At 31.1% G+C, this 21,288-nt stretch overlaps 1 protein-coding gene across 7 annotated transcripts in view; it reads left to right on the forward strand.

The window, feature by feature from the left end:
- Positions 1-21,288, forward strand: part of LOC113516261 (espin) — a 138,862-nt gene that overhangs the window by 57,095 nt on the left and 60,479 nt on the right. Inside the window, exons 1-2 of one of the 7 annotated variants that reach the window (XM_052895193.1) lie at positions 7,362-7,480; positions 12,745-12,929. The exons of the other annotated variants lie outside the window; for them this stretch is intronic. Coding sequence (XP_052751153.1) covers positions 12,841-12,929 — 89 coding nt within the window. The 5' untranslated portion in view covers positions 7,362-7,480; positions 12,745-12,840. Of the gene's footprint in view, positions 1-7,361; positions 7,481-12,744; positions 12,930-21,288 lie in introns of those variants that run through there. 7 annotated transcript variants of the gene reach the window in all.

Below are 21,288 nucleotides of genomic sequence, written 5' to 3' on the forward strand. Positions count from 1 at the left end.
TTTATAAATGTGTGGCTGCTTCGAATGAATCAGACTACTTATAATCACTACGCCTGATGTCTCGTGAGTACACGCTATCTATCGAGCCTTACCATTAAATTGTTAGTGTTGAAGTGACACATATATAATCTTACATTTATAAATGTGAGGTTGTTTCAACTGCATCAAGCTATTTATCATCATTACGCCTGATGTTTTGTGAGTACACACTACACATCTAGACTTATTGTTACAATAAATAGATAGTGTCGAAGTGACACACGTATAATCTTACTATTATGAATGTGAGGCTGCTTCGACTGCATCAGGTTACTTATTTTCACCACGCTTGATATCTCGTGAGTACATACTACACATATAACTGTAATAAGTAAGTACATTTTATTTCCCAAAAATAAAAACATCCATTTTAATCACGGCAATACCAGTTATTTTGATTTAAAGATAAATTTCTGAACTGATTTCGATGAAATTTCTATGAGAACAACTGAAAGTATAGGTATATCCTAAAAAAAAAAAATTCGAATTGGTTTGTAAATGACAATAATGAAGTTCTGAGTTAAAAAACAAAAAAATACGACCACTTTGAGAACCTCCTCCTTTTTTTAAGTGGGTTGAAACATACAAGTAGGTAGTACATACTATACATTTATCTTTACCTTAATAATTCCACTATTGGGCATGTATCTTTCCATATAAGAGTAGGAGAGTTATAGAGACCTAAATGGAGGGTATATGTATACTTAAAACATAATTCCTCTTTCTTTTATTAACCTACATGTAAAATTTATTTATTAACTCTACAAGATTGAATACTGAACGAATATCGAAAATATAAAAATTTCGTAATTCAAAAGATTTTCTCGCTCTTAAAATTACTTTCATACCACTTTTGGGAAAAAGTGGTATGAGTGGAAATATGGAAAAGACAAAATCTAAGTTAAATTAATCCGAATGACGGCCTTACACTTTATAAATAAATCTAAATTAAATAAACTCTCGGCCATGTTGAATTCTATATAATATGCTTATCGAATGGACATCCCTAGTGTTACGTTTCGACAACGGAAGCAGTCGAAAAATGCCTTTGAATACTCCGTTAGAGATTACTTTACTTATTTTTAATTTTACTACATTATTTTGTATAAAAGTGGTAACACTAGAATGCTACTTGTGCGTATTAACTGTACCTACTATCACGGCGTATAACGGACAGCGGGACCGCGAGCACTAACATGGTCGATGTTCTACTACTTAGAGCTATCAAGCGAGTCTATGAGTACAATTGATAGTTCCTATTTTTTTCTATAATTTTGTGCGGCAATATCCTTTTTTTTATAAAGAAGAACAAATTTTAAATTAATAAATAAAATTTAAAATTTTAAATTTTATTTATGTATATGGGCCGCACGTTAGATGCAATCTTGGGTTGGACCTCCGACCCACATAGATAGATTTCATAATTACTTGCCATTAGGTGGCTATGGTGTCAGGTGGCTATGGAGTCAATGTGTCATGCTAGTATAAAAAAAAAGAAAATATGTATTTATATATTGTTATGAAAGTTAGGAGGATAGACAAAATAATTAAATGAACTAATAATGTTAAAGATTTTCATTTTAATAGATTTATAAATTGTTAAAACAAAAGTTGGTTTTGTTTTCTATACTAATATTCTAAAGAGGAAAGATTTGAATGATTGCTTGTTTATAACGGATAAACTCAAAAAAATACTCAACAGATTTTAAAAATTATTTCACACGGATGAAGCTATATTATCAGTGAATAACATAGGCTATATTTTATTTATGTATTATCGTGCAAAGCCGGGCCAGATCGCTAGTTATATATTTTTTTGTCTGTCAATATACACTAATATAAATACGCTTTTTTACTTTATAATCAAAATATCTTCATATTATTCACAATTGGGTCAATGTTAATTATGAAAAAAAAATTAAAATAGTCTAGAACTTAGTGAAAGCACATTTAATTAAAATGAAGGCAGTGAGTGCTACTCGTATTCAACTAGGTATCTGTGTTACAGTATGGTAGGTATATTGGAGTGCATTTGAGTAAATCATATTACGAATCCGCTACGTGTGATTGGTTCTACTTGTAAGATAGGGTTGTCAAACTTGATTATTTTTATAAATAAATGAATTTTAATATAATAACTACCAGTTTAACTTATGTGTGATTAAATCGAAAAAGTTTGACTAATTTACTATTAAAATATAATGTGTGCTTATGAAATTTTTAATAATAAAATAAATTAATATTTATATACAATTTTCACGTATATGTACAAATAATAAATTTGTAATTAGACCGTGACAGTGAAGGTGTCTCGACAAAGCAAGATTTTGATGAAATTTGGTGCGGTAACAACATACTAATTCAATAATTAGGATAATTTTAGTGCAGTAAAATGACTCGTTTTTGTCTTAAAATTATTAAGAGAAACGCACGATAGACAGTGCATAATTAAATTATTTATAAAGTTTTTAAATTATAAATAAAAATAAAGTAAATCCTGTTGTTTGCAAAAATTTGAATTGACCAAACTATATTGTGTAACAGTGTAACATGTGCATAAAAAAGAACAGACGAATTGAGAATCTTTTCCATTGCGAAAATATATGAAAGATCCTTATTGGTACAAAATTAAAAAAACTTTTCGTGTTAAATAATAAATGCTCTGTCGTTGTCATGACAAAACGAAAGATTAATGTTTTAAAATAGTTAGAGTACCTTTTTACATTTGCAACTTAGAATAGCAAACAAGCTGAGGGCTCATCTGATAGAAAATGACAACCGTCGCCTATAGACATGAGCAGTACCTTTAGTTAATCATATAATAAACTAGCTCTCACCTGCGACTTCGTCCGCGTAACCAGAACATTGATTGATAAGGACAATTAGTGGCCTATGTTCTTTTCTATTCCATACAATACATGCATATCAAATTTCATAGAGATTGGTTAAATCTTTAATAATGTGTGAATAGATAGCTTGACAACCCTATTTCGTGACATTTAATATTACAGGAATGCGAATTATATTAAATTTTTATGACCAGTAATGACCATAATTACAATTGGAATTGGAATGGAATTTAGCTAGATATGAGAATAGTAACATTCGTCAGTACTAAATTAATAAATAATACTAAATAAATAAATAATTAAACACGAGGTTTAGATGCGTTTTCTTTATTGATTTCCACCATATATTACGTTAAATAAATTGTATTTTCAAATATATATATACTTATATTATACAACCCGTCATAAACTAAAGTTTCATCCCAACCATCTAGACGACTGGCGGTCTTCCACTGTGCGTTTTTCAAGACACTTTCTCCCACGCACAACCACTCTTTGAAATCAACTTCCAGCAGGAGTATTTCCAAACCGATACGACATCATAACCTTTGAGAAAAGAGTATATTCCTTTTTAAAAGGTCGGCAGCACACCTGCAATGCTGTTGGTGTAGTGGGTAATCATGGGCGACGGTAGTCACTTACCATCAGGTGAGCCGCATGCTCGTTTGCCCTTTGTGTTGTAAAAAATATATATATGATATTAAATTTTTTGAGATCCGTCATACTCGTGAATGGGTGCTGCTTGTGCATGTTTGGAGAGGTCTATGTTCAGCAGCGGACAGATTACATAGAAAAATCGAATTTAACGAAACAAAAAATAGTAAACCATACTCAGTGGGTAGGTGTAATGAAATACCAGCGACGTTCACTCAGTAGAGAAAGCGTTACCGAATTAATTGTATTTATCCGCGATCTGAGCGTGCTATCTCCATCTTCACACTCCGCCACCAAATCAGATCTGAATTTTGCACCGCGCTTCAGTGCGGTAGTCTGCGCATCTGTACAGGCGGGCTACTTTGCATGTTGCTTACATTTGTATTTATAACTGGCTTTTTTCCCCTCTACTTCGTACGCGTACATTTCAGTCAGTCCAGGTTTTTTTTTATACAACTTAGAATGGCAAACAAGCTGACGGCCCACCTGATGGAAAGTGGTAACCGTCGCCTATAGACATGAGCAGTACCATGGACATAACAGAGTGTATTGTTTCGCCCATGATACCCCCCATGCGTTGCCATTCCTGAGGACTCAGGTGTACCCTGTAAATTCACGCCATATCCCACCCTTCAAACCGAAACACAGCCATGCAAACACAACTGCTTCACGGTAGAAACACGAATGGGACAGAGGTACCCAAGCAATCGACATTTGTACAAAGTCTCCCTCTGGTCTTCTTAAACCTTCTAGGAGGGTTTAGGTGGGGGCCTGGAGGCGGATTTCATTTCTAATTATGAACGATGACTAGAGGCTCTATTGCTAGTCTGTCAACTTCTACACGGTTCACCCTTGACAGATAAATTGACTTGACTAAATTTTCCCCCATCTATCATACCTACCATACCATAGTACCCCGCCAGTGAATACTGATAGCGAAGGTGGGATTACTATTCCATTATGATCCATTTAAACCCCATTATTTATTATTATTAGTAATGCAGACGCTAGCCCCATTGCTAGCAATATAACCTGTTTGGTTGACTTCCACGTGGTCCTCCTTAGAAACCATCGTGCTGAATTCCAGGTGTATTCATCACGGTGGGCTAAGTGACCTGCCTTTTTATTCTCACCTATTATCCCTCACTGGTGCCCCGTTAGCGCATACCTTTAACGCGGGCGGGTATACCATTCCATTATCATCTATTAAAAAGGCCCCACCATATCTGTAATTTCTCACAACATAACATATTGTTCTTGTTTAACGACAGATTTATGCATAAGTGAAAATGGTACTGCGCATGCTGTACATGATTTTGTATGCAAAATTTTTAATGCTCAGGTCAGTTGTAAAATGTACACAGCTTTCTTGTATCTGGGTACCTTTTGCGACAACTGGACATGCTTTATCTTAACAATAATTGAACGTCTCTTTATACTTAATCCTGATGAAAGAGACTAGATACATTAAATATCCATGATGCCTATTATTTGTATGTTGTAAAACATTGGAGGGAAATTTGAATTTAGAAACTGTGTTGATAATTTTCTTTCGTATATTGTATTTTAAATTCTAAGTGGCCAGTGTTAATTTCGTATTTCAATACCATAGATAAGGAATCTGTGGTTTAATATTTTTTTAACATGACTGCTGGTATTTAGTAACTTAGATATGTCAACATAATTAGTCAGTTCTAGGCCGATTAAAATCAACCCCATAATAGCGTTTTTCATTTCTAATCGCCATACACGTAGTGGTACGAAATACGGATTGAGCAATCAACATGAATACTCGGGAATAAACGGAGCGTTGCTTTAATGTTTCGAAATGTGTGTACTATGGACAATTCCGTCGAAGAATTTGAATTTAGCCTTATTAATTAACTACTAATAAGGATTTAAGTTTTGAAAGGCGACCTCAGGTTCATAATGCTGTTTCCGTATGGGTATTTACTTAATTTTTTTTATAATGTTGTGTTTTATCTGAAATTGTTTTACTACTCTGTAAACAAATTAATTTAAATATAAATAAATAATAAATATTTTTACGACTGTAACCACAAATAGAGACAAAAGTCGACAGCAGCCGTTTTTATGGTCATCAACACTCGAATTGTTTATAATTGTGTATTTATATAATACGTATAATGTCATTTATGCTATATTATATATATCATGTTCACTATAAGAGAACATGATATATATAATATAGCACAGAATAATCAATTTAAATTATTTTTCTTTACAAACCTTTATAATTATAAGAATAGTATAAAATAACTAATTAGGTTTGATTATAATGGAATAAAATTTAAATAGTTAAAGAAAAGCATATAGCACATAAACATAACTAAATGCTAAAAATCATATAATAATAATAAAATATTAATAAATATATCCTTACTTTTATTATAAATGTAAAAGAGAGTTTGTTTGTTACCTTATAGCGCTTTAACGACCTTAATAAATCACTATGAAATTACTATTTGGGATGAAATAGGATATAGGTATTTTTTATCCCGGTCCGTAAAAATACTACATTCAAGTGGACGAAGTCGCAAGTAAATAGCTAGTACTCCTATATTTTATAAATCGTTACAATTTCGTTAATCTCTCTTTTTCTAAATAACGGAAACACATACTGGGAGATAATAAATAATTATATACGACAAAGAAAGCGGTAACTAGGTAACTAATGCTGTTACCGCGCCGCGAGGCTATTGCATAGTGTTTAGAATAGCGATTTTAATAGTTTTTTAATGTTTTATGTATAACCACTTACCATCAGGTGGGCCGTATGCTTGTTTGCCATCTCAGTGGTGTAAAAAAAAACTAGGTCTTAATATACTTGTATAAAAATGTCATGAGTTCGCGTCACGCGTAATCGTGTAATCTCCGAAATTGTGTAACCTATTGTAACGAAATTTTTTAAGTATTTATTGTTTACTTGAGACTTGAGAGATAAAATAATTCTTACCTTGATACGAAAATATAGATCCGGTGAGTGGTGGTAGGGGGGTAAAGCAAGATTTGCTTGTTCAGCTTACTAGCTTATTATTGATTGTTTCAAGAAATTTATTTTATTCATAAGAATTAATTACTTATTTTGTACCAAAATGTTAATCTTTTTGCTGCTAACACTCTAGGCTAACATTCTTATGTATACTTCTTACGACATTTTAAAGAGATCATCTTATCTTGCAGAGAGAAAAAGATGGTAACATATTTTTACTATGTCTATCAGATAGAAAAAAATTTACATAAAGAAAGAAAGTAGCATAGCGAGCCACTACATTGTAATAATATACTTAATAATAAAAAATACTATAGCAATATTTAATTTGGAAGGTTAAAAAGGATCTTCAGTTAATATGAAAGTTTACATGCGAGCTAAAGGACGGGAACAACCATACTTTGTTTTAACAGAATTAAATGAAATGTCTGTAAAATGTCAATGTCTTCAGATGTCCAATAGTAGTTAGTACAAATAAAATATCGATTAGCTGCACGAATTTCGACTTGTTACCAATTTCATTTAGTGTAAGCGTTATTTTTATTTATTTAAATAACTTTATTGACCAAAAGAAAATATTAATACAAAAGGCGTATTTAATGCTAGTAGCATTATCTGCCAGTCTTTTTAAATAAATAAATAAATAAAGTTACATTTTTATTAAGTTGTACTTAAATAGATTATAGATGTACACATATGTGCATTTTTGTGTAGGATACACAAAACCGCGTCCGCTACCTCGCCCGCTCCGCTGAACACACCGTCACAACCGTTACACCAAGTAACGCTCGGTTTACTCAGTCACAGTAACGCACTTAGTGGAGTGAGATGTAACTCCGCGTATGCCCGCCGGAGTGCATGCGCGGGAGTCGGCCAGTTCATTAGTCAAGTGGACGCTAATCTTTATAAAGTGCTTCTGTCTCTTGTGGGTTATCTGTGCAAGTGTAACACTAGCTTTATGTATACTTTTATTGTAGTTGATAGCAGATAGTGTGTGATTATTTAATGTCTTTGATATACATCCCTATTAACCTCTTTACTCATAAAACATGCTGTGGAGTACAGGCCACATATGTTGTTCATAGTTTTATATTATTATTTACCAAATTCGAAATTGACACGTGTTTCTATTCTTTTCCTTTGGCTTCTCTTCATGGCCCTAGTCTTCTAAGTTCCTTTGGCCAATATACATATATTTTCAATTCCATTCCTGGTTTCCTTTGTCCTATTCCATATTCAAGAAGTATATATTATATTACTATAATATAAAAAAGGGTTATAAAATAAAAAGTAAGTAAAGGGGAAGTTGTTATTAATAGTATCTAATATATTACTTTATACATTGTTTCTGCCTACCCTAATGGGAAACAGGCGTGACAGATATGTATGTATGTATAATACAATATACAGAGTTAGTTGTAATGGGTATACCAAGTCAAGCCTTAAATGTTTATATTATTTATTTGCACTAAAACATACAGTAATAATAAGAATTAGAAACAATGTAAGTAAAGGTGAAGTTATTTCTAAAAGAGATACGTGTCAAATCTACTAAAAAAATATTCTTTTTATAATCTATAAGTAAATATGCTATTTAGAAACTGATGGGTCATAGACTTCTTAAAATTTTATATGAGAAAACACAATTAAGTTTTATAAAAGAGAGAGAGAGAAAGAGGGACTTACACAAAAACTGTTTCATCTGTGTTCAACCAGATTACTAGGCGCGGTGGCTGAGTAAAATTTAGCATTAAATAAGCAGATTTTGCACCGTACAGGAACCTAATACCATATATATATATATATATATATATATATATATATATATATATATACACGCAGTCAGGTTCGCGTTTATATTATACCCGCTCATGACTAAGTGTATTGAATGGTCCCGAAACTAGTCGAGCTTTTTGACTAGAATACACGTAATTTAAACCGGTTATTATTACCTTAAAATATAGAGTGAATATTGATAAAAAGATCTCTAGATACCATAATTTTATAACTTTATCATTTTGCAATGTAACAAAAATATAACTTTAAAAATAATTCTTTACGGTCTGAGAACCATAGTTTTTTATCAGACATGCACTCAAAATGTATCGTGATTATATTTTTTAATTGTGAATATGTAATAATAAATGTTTTGCACTTCTTTTTTTACAAAAGAATGCAGTTGTTTGCAATTCGCGAAAGTGCCAATTAATCTTAGATCGTGTTATTATACTTTAATTAATACACATTTTTCTTAGAATTCATTTGTTCATTACTTTAATGTCTGAATTCATGAAAAACAATGTATTAAATCGAACGCGGTAGAAGTTACAAGTTTACAGCGGTTTTTATATGTTAAATTATGATATTTTTATTCATAAATTAATTTTACAAAATATAGTTATATTTATAACAGTCGGATTTCGTTTTATATAATTTGTAAAAACATGTTTAAACATGTAAAAAATATGTTTGATAATATTTCATTCAAGACAAATAAGTATTTTAATGTAAAAATAAATGTATTTACACTATTAAAATAAGATTATTATAATCGGTTTGCAATTGTCGAATTCACACATACAAAAGCAATATATAAAAATCCCGTGTCAAGTTTTTTTCTCACGCTGATCTACGGAACTGCTTAACTTAATTAAATGTTTTTTTTTTTTAATATATATTCTTTGTTTCCATTCGAAAAATAGGATAGTATTTACTCCAATAAAAATCGATCCGGTAGATGGCGGTAGCGAGCTAAACAACGTTTATTGGGTCAACTCTTTTAAATATAAAGTCGGGGACTTTGCTCTTTTAAAGTCGGTTAAAAACAAGTATTATTATTATATGCCCCCGTGACCTAACCTGTTACGTTTAAATGTAACAATATGCCATTCTTAAATCTCTTTATGTATTAATTTTTCACGGCACTGCATATTATTGGCTGCAACCGGGGTGGATCCAATGCAGTCCATTGTTTATTGTATAAAGTGTGAACTTGACTTGGTTTTATATTGCGTTACCTTTCCTAATTGAAAGCATATCGTGGTAATATTTTATCATTATTCGGCACTGCGCGCGTAATGCCCCTGGTATTTGCAGGCGTTCATAACGATACGATTACCGCTTACCTTCAGGTAGACCATATGCTTGTTTGTCACCTCAGTGGTATTAAAAAAATACACAAATAGTATATATAGTTTTTGGTAATTTAATACCCCAAACATACGCGATAGTTGGAGCTAAGCCATTACCGTATTAGTTGGGATATAATTTCGCTTATAATTTATTTTTGGGGCAGACGATTAAAGAAAATAATATAAGACTTCAAAATTGCATATATCGTGTTATTCGTAAGTTGGGTATATTAAAGGTACATTAAGATTTCCTCAGGGTCGGCAACGCGCACGTGACGCCTCTAATGTAGCAGGCGTCCATAGGCTACAGTGGTCGTTTACCACCAGACGGGGTGTAGGCTTGTTTGTCACCTTTGTGGTATAAAAAAATATTATTATTACCATATAAAAAAATCTTTTTTTTTTTAAATAGTTTTTATGAACAAGTGGATTTATAAAAACTAAAACCTCCTACAAACCTACTTTAACTATTACACAAACGGAGAATTTAGCAAGAAAAGTTTGACGTTTTTATGAATAAGGGGATAATATAGTAACCATAAGTTTTATTCTTATGGTATTGCTGTACCTTGAATAATTAATATTATATTTAAGTTACCGCTTACTATGAGGTGGGTCGTCTGTTTGTTTGCCTCCTCTAACGATAAAAAAAACTCTATCAATGAACCATATAGCAATATATTTTATTTTTCTGCTTCAGCCACGGGTACTTTTCTATTGAGAATAATTTATAAATATATATATTATAATTAGGTGTATTTACATAGAAAATATATAATAATCCAACATTTATTACTATTTGAATATTTTTTAATTTTTATTATATTATAAGAACAATTACAAAAAAAAAAATACTATAACGTGCCAGTATGCAATCAAAAATAATACTATTTTAATAAAAAAAAAAAGTAACACCAATCATTCTTTACTAAAATTTTATACCGGACTTCTTTCTATTACTTAATAGAGCACTATTATAAAATAATGTTCCATAAAAGCAATTTCTACTGGAAGTTACAAAAGATAGCGAATGCTTTTAATATCAAAGTAAAAGAATACTCAATTACGTCGATGTTAAAACGATTCATTATTTTGATGGCCGTGAAATTTTGTCATAAAAAAATATTGCGTATATATTTTATATTGCGTATTAGTCTACCTTGAGAACTATTAAACAGTAGTTTTGACCTTTCTTTATTATATTAATAACCGTAATAATCCACCTATTATGAATATTATCTGATTGAGAGTAACTGAGTGGAAATAAAATTACAGGCAAACTGCAATTAAACTTCGGCATTAACATACAAGTGTGGTTAACTCTCGAATTAAGAAAGTAAATAATGTTTTGATAGGCATTTTACGTAACAGGTGATACATAAGAAATAATTATCAATAAAATTACATTATATTATGTGAAGAAATGTCTGAAGATTTCTAATTTATTAAAATAATATGAAACAAGAAAATTAAACAAAAATATTTGATAATTTAAAAATATTATTCTTTTAGCAGATGTAATTGAAAAATAAGCTCTTTTATATGTATAAAATATAAATAACTGAAGTCAGTATGATGAAAATAGGAAAAAAATAAAAAAAATCTAGAATAAAAGTTGATTGAGATTTCTGTCATGTTTTTTACTACCAGTACCTATCCCTTTAACTCGGGATAACACAATATAATAATAATTTAATTATTATTTTTAAGAGAATTAATGAAATTGTAAACAAATAAAATGACTTTATTATAAAACAGTCCGCTGATGTCCAATAACAGTATAAATAAAAATACTATTAAATAATTTAATGTTTTGATTTGATAATAACTTCATTTAAAAAGTGTATTTATTTTACTTTTAATTTTTTTATAATACATTTTATAAAAATAATAAATATAGTAATTTTTAATGTGAAATGATACAAAGGCAGCTCAATCGCTAAGTGATTTTGTCGAAAGTTAGTCATTTTATCATTAAGTTGTATAGATACAGATCATAATTGAATATCTTTAGTATTATAGTATATAATTTAGTATTATATATAGTAGAATTACTACGTTTGGTCGTACTGTTTATACCTACATGGTTGAAAACAAACAGAAGACTCGAAAATATTTGAAATTTGCGAACTTTTAAAGAAATTTCTGTACCAATATATTCTATAACAAAGATAGATTTTGAATTTTATTCACAACTATGATTTAACTAAGTTGTATAAAAAAAATTGATTTCATCTTATACACCTTACTGTACAAATCATAGATATATTATGTTACTGACGTAATTAGTATGAAACTTTTGGTAGAATATCGTATGAGTTTCGATTTAAGATAATCAAACGTATCTAGTTAGTCGAATTATAAGTGGATAATGGATAAACGCGTGACAGCGCGTACCGCTCGGTTTCCCCTCAGCAATTTCTCTGCTGAAACAGATTTATCTGTCAGTTAGGAGCGAAATATAGCTATTTAGAGAGTGGATCTGGAAACGTATTTTTTACGGAAACATCATGAAGTAATTTAACGACGGCGTAGTAGGAGATGCGTTGCTTTGCGTATACGAGGTTGCGGATTCTGTTCTTATTCACGTAATTTTTTTTTAACATTGTCTAGTTTCTTATGTTTTAAATATTAACATGATATACTGATTTAAATCTATCACTTTATTTAGGTAATTCAAATTTTCAGTAAGTTTTTTTTTTCGTTTAAAATGGATAAATAAGACAAGCCATTTAAATGACCATCTGTTTCTTTAAGCAAATATTTTCTAAATAAGTTATAAATAAATAGATTCCACATTTGCTGATACCAGTATGTTCAAATAAGAATATTCTGAGATTACAATCAATTATTTTTCTATTTTCGTAAGTATATAATTTAGTTATATAATTTAGGTCTCCTACTTAAGTCTCTCTCTCTCTCTTTCCCTTTATTAAACTAATTAATTTTAGTAAGATGGACGTTTTAAGGCCCTTACGTCTAGTGACTTATAAGACCCTCTTTCTCCTTATCTATTTAAGTAATAATTACATTAATATAATTATAAATTGCACAATAGAAAGATAAAGAGATTCCACAAGTGCGGTTAAGTTCGAACAAGTGTGACTCCAGACGATACTAGAGTGATAGTGTTATGTTCTGATATTGTGACAACATGGCGACATGTCCGAGACGCGAACGACCTTCCCGATCCGCGTCTACCAGGCTGAAGTATTCAAAGACAGCACCAGCTAGTACCATAAGGTGGGTAGTACAGTATATAAAAGATATGACATGATAAGAGATTATATGGTTATTAAAATAAAATTAATGACACGGTAAAACAGTTATTACGTTTTACGTATCATTAATTTAGTTACGTTACGGTTATCACATCTTTGTATTACTGGCACGTTTTATATCAATCAAGTAAAAAAAAAAACAACCCAAAGTTATGAAGTTTAATCAAACAAATTTTATTGATTGGATATGTTGTGATTTTTTTAAATTGTCACTTGATTAGTTTGATTAATTTACTAAATATACTGTTCAATCCAGAAATATAAAATGAATTAAATAATATATATATATAGCTAAATATTCACCAAAGTAGCTGTTAATATATTTTGACTTTCCAGTGTCCAATATTAATTTTATATATGATTATATAATTAATAATAAATAATGAATTAATACTGATTCTGTTTTCTCTCTTTCCCTATTTTCTGTAAAGTTCTGATTAGAATTCTAATTTTGGAATCGATTTAATAAAAGCAGTTCAAAAGCCTGATCTCGGGAACGACTTAGTAAATTTATCGTTCTTATTTCGATTGTATTTTTTGTGTATACGTAATATGTTTAATAATTCTGAACAGATTTTCAAGGAACTTCTAAAAGGAAGAGTTTCATAATTAGTTCATATTTTTTTAAAGGTTATGATTAAAGGTTAGGTTTAAATTACATCATCAAGTATTCAATTACGAAGTTTGTTTGTTTTTTTTGTAAACAATAAGGTATTTTTCATGTTGGTTCCATATAAATTCGCTATTAAAATTCACTTTTTCATTAACAAAATCACAGGATTCTTTCTTCTTAATTTTGCGTATTGACAAATATCTATGATTTTTGAATATTGGAAATACATAATCGTCATTTTCACAATATCACTGTAATATAAAATCATGAATTATTTATGAACTTTCATAATACCTATTTGCGAGTATCTCTTTAAAAGTCACTTGAAATATAAGTGTAAAGAGAAAATAAATTGTTATTATATTTATCTGGTGTCTTAATGCTTGCATAAAATTTATTGGGAAATCGGCTATTTCAGGCCATAAACAATATATAGGATAGGTAATATCAAAATCATTAGGATCCCTTTAAGAGAGTATCCTATTAGTAAACAGGAACATTTTTCTTAAAAATACATAAAAAAAAAATGTCAAAAAATGATAAATCACTTGCATTTAAAGCTTTTTATCTAACTTGATAGTTATATACTATGTTTAGTATGGGAAGATTAAAGTTTTATGTCGTATTCCGACCCTTATTTTTTTTTAAGAGAAATGACATTTATATCGGAAAATATTATTGTAATGTAACATCATGGGTATAGTTGTTCTAAATATAAAACGTTTCGCATTAGGTATTCATTTATTTAAACTTTAATGCACAGTTAAATTCTATATATATTTGACAGACAAAATATTGCAAATACAAGTAACAGCTGAGTTTATTGCTCATTCTTCTCAGCTGAAATTGCATTCCGATTTGGCGGTAGATTCACTAAACAAAGACTATTTAAAAATACTTATAATTAAGTTTACTTGATTAAAAAAAAAAAATTATTTATTTAATGACATTGTTGTAATAAATGAGTGAATAAATAAATATTACCTTTCATTCGCTAATCGAGTAATATTGTACTTCCTTATCGAGATGAATAACAGAGCAGGAGTTTCAATCAATAGGCGTACAACATCGATGTTTCATTTACAGTTAACCAACCGCTACAGATGAGTGGTGTTTTATTGGTATAATGGTATAATTGGCCAACAGGAGTGCATAATTCAGGAATGCTCACGCCATGTTAACGGCGCGTTCCGATCTGAAACACACCGTACATGTTTTTGTTATCTCGCTTGTTCGTGCTGTTGGATATGTAATGAGGGACACCTTAATGCTCCTTATATGTCAATAATATACGATTAAGCGATTAACTGGAATGAAATTGATAAGAAAAAGCTTCAATTGTGATATAATTAAAAAGAAAATATAATGGAATTGAAGGCTTCTTCCTATTTAAAGTCGGTAAGAACGGTAAGGTGCTGTCGGTATATAATGGCGGGGCCCCAGTGAAGGATAATAGGTGAGAATGAAAAGGCAGGTCGGTTAGCCCATCGTGATAAATGCACCTGGAATTCAGCACGATGGTTTCCAGGCGGAACCACGTGGAGGTCGACTTGACATGGTATAGTGCTAGTAATGCGACTGATAGTTCGCATTACTAACGATCTTTTTCCATCCCGTTAGCTATGTGTTATGAGGCTACATGAACTTAGAGATGTCTGAAGCAGTCGAAACATTGAGACAGAACTTATTCAGTTTAATTATTAATTTTTCAGGTAGTTTTTATAAATATTAGGTAGAAATTAATTCAGCAAAGGAAAATATAATCTATTTATGATTTTAACACTTGGCTATTTATATATGTTAAAGTATTAAATTAAATATAATTTATATATTAACATTAGTATCATAATTGCATTTTTATTTATTATTTTAGTCGTTAACTGTCCACTGCTGGACATAAGGCTTTTCCATATGGGGACAGTTACAGTTACAGTTAGTTACAGTCTTAAATGCTTATCATACCATATCATATGTCCACTACTGAATATAGACCTCCCTCTATTTTAGAGAGGTTTTGCCAGTAGTTGCCACGCTTGGCAGCTGGGTTGGTAACCGCTAGACTTTTAGAGATGTTTTAAGAGGGACGCTGCTGCACATCCGTCGACCATAAGTTCCCTTGATTAGGCAATTTACGACGCCCATGGGAAAGGAAGGGCTGGCCCATTCTATGCCGGGGCATATATTGGCAATAATCGTATATAATATAAAAAATATTTTCCAATAAATTATTCTGTGTTTAAAAACAAAAAATTAAAAATGATTTCATCTGATTTCAGAATTCAACTTGAGGTCACTCAAACTTTTTAATATACCATTTTATACGCATTGTTATACTTTTTGCAAATATTCTTCATTATTTAACAATCGCTTAATGTTTTTATTGTGAGCGCCATCTATCGTAGAAATGCTGGGAAAATGATAGCGGAAAAAGTAGATTGTTTTCCAGATTTCTCTTCATCGGCATATTAATTTGTTAATCGATGTTGGTGACCTTGATTGCTATTGTTTTCTAATGTAAACAAAGCAAGGTGTCGACATGGGTTCGATTTGACACGTGTGAATGTTTTTTTTTCGGTGCGTCTCTAGAGAAATAGCGAGTTTGTGTGAAATGTTTTTTTAAATTTTTCTATAAACTGTTAGTATAGGTCACTTGTTTAATATAAAAAAAATTGCATAGCAAAGTTGTTTATTTATTCTTTACACAGTATTTTTTTTAATACACGTTAACTTATTTACTGGTTCACTTGGCTTACGACACGTGAGACCCTTGCTTCAGGGTTTTTAGGACCTTATTGACCAGACCGGCGGGCAGAAACTAGATGCATTGCTGGGCAGGAATTTACCTAGATGAATTGCAATTTCTAAATCTAGGGTTTGGTATTAGTTTTTTTGTCATCCATTTACTGTCCACTGCTGAACATAGCTTCCCCATAAGGTTTTGCCAGTAGTTGCTACGCTTGGCAGGCGGGTTGGCAACCGCAGTTTGGCTTTTGGTGATGTTTTTTAAGTGACGCTGCTGCTCATCCCTCCACTATAAGTTCCTTTAATCACCTCTTGTGACACCCACGGGAAAGGAAGGAGTGGCCTATTCTATGCCAGGACCTATACAGCAATTGTATCAGTTTATATAGGTATAATAATTCTGATTCGAATGGAAATAAACGATATTAGCTAATTATAACAATTATATATATATATAACATTTAAAAGGATTATTATAAGTATATTAATAAAATACAAAAATCATGTATATATAATAAATTGTTTTTTATTTAATTAATTTTACAATTAATTTTCCGTAGTCCATTGTACAATATCATAGTTTTATAAAAGCATTAAACTAAAATTGCATTTTTAGATATAAGTTTGGGGAATGATAACCCAAAATAATGAATAATAATAATGAACCAGAGGGAGACTTTGTACAAAAGCCGTTTACTTGGGTACCTTTGTCCCATTTGTGATTCGAACGTGAATCAGTTGTGTTTGCACGGCTGTGTTTCGGTTTGAAGGGTGGGATATGGCGTGAATTTACAGGGTACAGAGGCATAACACCTTATTCCTCAAGAATGGCAACACATGGGGGCTATCATGGGCGAAACAATATACTCTGTTATGTCTATGGTACTGCTCATGTCTATAGACGACGGTTACCACTTTCCATCAGGTGGGCCGTCAGCTTGTTTGCCATTTTAATTTGCTTAACAAAATTAAAAAAATCACCCTAAGTACTACGTTTCAGATCATATTAGCATTTGGATAAAGTTATTATATTAAAATTAGTAGGTACCTGTTTATCATAAGTGTTTAAATTGAATCTTCATAGAAATTGTTAATTTTAGATATTTACAAAAAATAAAATTAAAAATAAGTGAATGTTTAAATGTTTGTTACTCAATCACGCTTAAAAGGCTGAACAATTTTTAATGAAATATGGTAAATGTGTAGGTTGTATTACTAATTTAAAACATAGGATACTTTATATATTAATTCACGGGAGTGAATCCAAGCGAATTAGTAACGCATATTTCTTGTATTATTTATAATGCATATATATTTAATAATGCATATTCTTAGTACCGTAGTTTGTACTCCCTCCCATTTACGATAATTTACATAAAAAGTACTTTTAATTATAAATTTAAATTCTGGGTTCATTGAAATTTAAAGTACCGCCTTAATTTGTGAACGCCGAGTGGTTAAGTAAAGAGCGAAAGTGTTTGTACCATACAAAATAGCTATGTCATGTGTGGCGTCATATCGTGACTAGTGTAACGAATGTATGTTCCAAGTTAGAGACGTTCGCGGAAACAATCGGGTTTTTAAAAAAATTAATTTATATGTTTGATTTTCAGCAAGTGTGATTATTGTATAATTTTTGTCAACTTTTTTGTTTATAAAATTTAATTTCAGATAAGTTGATATTACCAGAAAGTATTTTATCAAATGCTTTCTTTTATATTTCGGTGACACTGGCTTTTTTGGGCATTAACTAAGTCCCTATACATTGAGTTAGGATTTATACTATCTGTGTACCAAAATTCATAGAAATCTGTTTAGTAGTTTTTGCATGATATAATAACAAACATCCATTCATCCTCGCGAACTTTCGTATTCATTATACTAGAAGAATTACAAGCGATAAGCGATCTTCAAAGTGGCTAAACTCTTATCACTTAGCCGCAACTTCGAAAGATATAATCTGCTGATACAATTATCATAAAGGTTTTACTTTTCATATTCTTTTGTTTAGAGACGTTTTATTATTTTAATTGATGACTTTTTCTATATTTTTCTTTATAAGTTGATTTTTATTTAGTTGTATGAATTAATCGTTGCATTTTCATATTTTATCTATTGTTATTTCTATCAGTTTTTATAATTAATTTATTAACTTTAGAAGACTTTGAGTATAACTACTATACAGGTTTTCTAAGCTTTAAAGGTTCAAGTGGAGGCCTCAAAGCGTGTAGTCCCGCCATAGAATAGGCCACCCCTTCCTTTCCCGTGGGTGTCGTAAGAGGCGACTAAAGGAAGGCGAGGGATGGACAGTAGCGTCCCTTTTAAAACACTTCCATAGCCTAACTGCGGTTGCCAATCGCGTAGCAACTACTGGCAAAACTTCCCTTCTGGGGAAGGCTTATGTTCAGCAGTGGATAATTAAAGACTGTTTTGTTCCTTTAATAGTTTTACTAAATGTTGGTGATGACAGTGAATATATTGTAATGAATATAATAATACATGTAATACTTGTGGCGTTGTTTATATATAATTTAAATTTACGATCAGGACAACGCGACGTGATTACGGGTAAATAGTAGCTACAGTCTCGATTGTGAATTTTATATGATATTGACCCTTTTGTGATATGAGAGATGATAGACTGTATTCCTATTCTATCCAATACACTATAAAAAATATACTGTGACGGCCTAGGTACATTAAATACTCATGTGCCGCCAGTCTTAAGACTCGTACTACAGTAAAAAATTATATTATATCAATATCGGAAAATAAATATATTACTTTAAATTATCAATATGAAGTCACAGATAAATAGAAATAATAATTTATGATTATGTTCCACAAAATAACGACTTCAATTGTGGCAAAATTAGTTATTTTGATTTAAAAACTAAATTGCTGGATCGATTTGGATAAAAATTCAGATAAAATAAAGAGTCTTCTAAATCTTCTTATACTAACTAGTGAAGTTGTAAGGTGACAAACATAAAAAAATACCGACGAATCAAGAACCTCCGTCTTTGTTCAAATAGGTTAAAAATTAAAATTTAAATAAATACTTCATTATCCAATTAAAGGTAACGAAACTATAAATATGTGACAAACCTGCAACTTTCCTCGAACGTGTCTCACGAAACATCAGATCAATAAACTGCGATCGAGTCTCTAAACAGTCTATAGTTATGGGAAAACGTATGGACAGACAAAGAACACTTTCGCTGTGTGTATTTTCACGTGGAAACGTCGTAAGCTCGGCAGTGATACTTGGTTGGTGGAAGGCGGCGCGCGCGCATACCAAAACGACAACTTTCGTTTACAATGTTGCATGTGTAAATCATATTTGTGTTCTATTGTCTAAGATATTTCATATGTGAACTGATTAGTGTGTGATTTCAGATAATTTATTGCAGTTACGTTTAAATTTCACTTTTTCATCAACAAACGAACGACAAATGAGTTTTCATATTAGTAAATCACTTTTACTAATATTATAAACTCGTTTTCATCTAGTGATGTGATTAGAAAGTCTAGTGTTGATATTGGAAAAGTATTTGTTAATAAGTGAATAAACTTGAAAACAAATGTTTAAGTAGCAGTTGACAATAAAATTATTAACAATGACCCAAAACAATCTCCACCCGCCGTACAGTCAGGTAGCGAGCAAATTCTTCGGGAAGAAGAACAAGAAGAGTAAGAAATGTCAAAAGAAAGCGGGCACGTACGCGGGAAGAGAACGGTAAAACTTCTACTAGTACTAGTCGTGAGAGTAATTGGTGTGATGCAGGACGTTTGGTCCACTTGGAGTTTCCTTAAAATATACATAATTCATCTGTCATACTCGAGAACGGATGCTATTTATAGGCGCTAACTAGTACGCTTTTTTATGGATGATAATGGAATCCCGTTTGCGATATCGGTATAAACTGGCGGGGTACCAGTGTGGGATGAATAGTGAGGATGAAAAGGCAGGTCAATTAGGCCATCGTGATGAATTCAACGATAAATTAGTCACGATGGTTTCCAGAAGAAACCGCGTGGAGGTCAACCTGATGATTGATAGCAATGGGAACTAACCTCCCCATTACTAACAATCCCTTCCCCCCACTAGTATACTGTTACCAACAACGACTGATCTATTTCCTCTGCTTAACTCTAACTTTGTATATATTTTGGTTATATTCTTATGTTCTCACACAAGATTTAAAATATGTAAACTCAATTTCGTTTTAAACGAAATCATTCGAGTTTCATTCCCATTTGGACGAACCTAATTCGACTGCTTTCCAAATGTTTTGCAATGTAAATCGAGTGATAGAAGGTATAACGAGTTATAAAAGTTTGTAAACGCAACTGTTTATCTGAGATGTAGTTGTATAATCGAGTTGTTGAACTTACTTATGTTGGCGTCATACATATGTGTAGGTACTTAGACTACATTAGTGATTTGTTTATTTCTTAATCCAAATTTTATACCTATTTTTTTTTTATTTTGAAAACTATAAATATAAATATTTAATTTGTATTGATTTTTGTAATACATTTACCACAATTTATATATTTCTATTGTGTTGGTGAAATAGTAATGTCACATGTTTAGAGGTAAAGGTAATTAGTACAATGCCTTGTCTTTCACAAAGGGCACAATACAGTTCTCAACAGTGATCATTCATAAGGGATTTTTTTTATACAACTTAAAATGGCAAACAAGCTGACGGCCCACCTGATAGAAAGTGGTAACCGTCGCCTATAGACATGAGCAGTACCATGGACATAACAGAGTATACTATTTCACTAAGTTAAGTTGCTAAGTTGTATAAAAAAAATATCTAAAAGAAAAACCCGTTCATAATGAATATGAATATCGGAGTGGTATGTAGATATCGAAATGAGTAGTCATTAGATTAGTAGAGTACCCTACCCTATTCAATAGTGACCATCCATGAGGTGTACATGTGTAGCACAG

The sequence above is a fragment of the Galleria mellonella genome, unplaced genomic scaffold (assembly GCF_026898425.1).
Source record: "Galleria mellonella isolate WM207_F2 unplaced genomic scaffold, CSIRO_AGI_GalMel_v1 utg266, whole genome shotgun sequence".
NCBI lineage: Eukaryota > Metazoa > Arthropoda > Insecta > Lepidoptera > Pyralidae > Galleria > Galleria mellonella.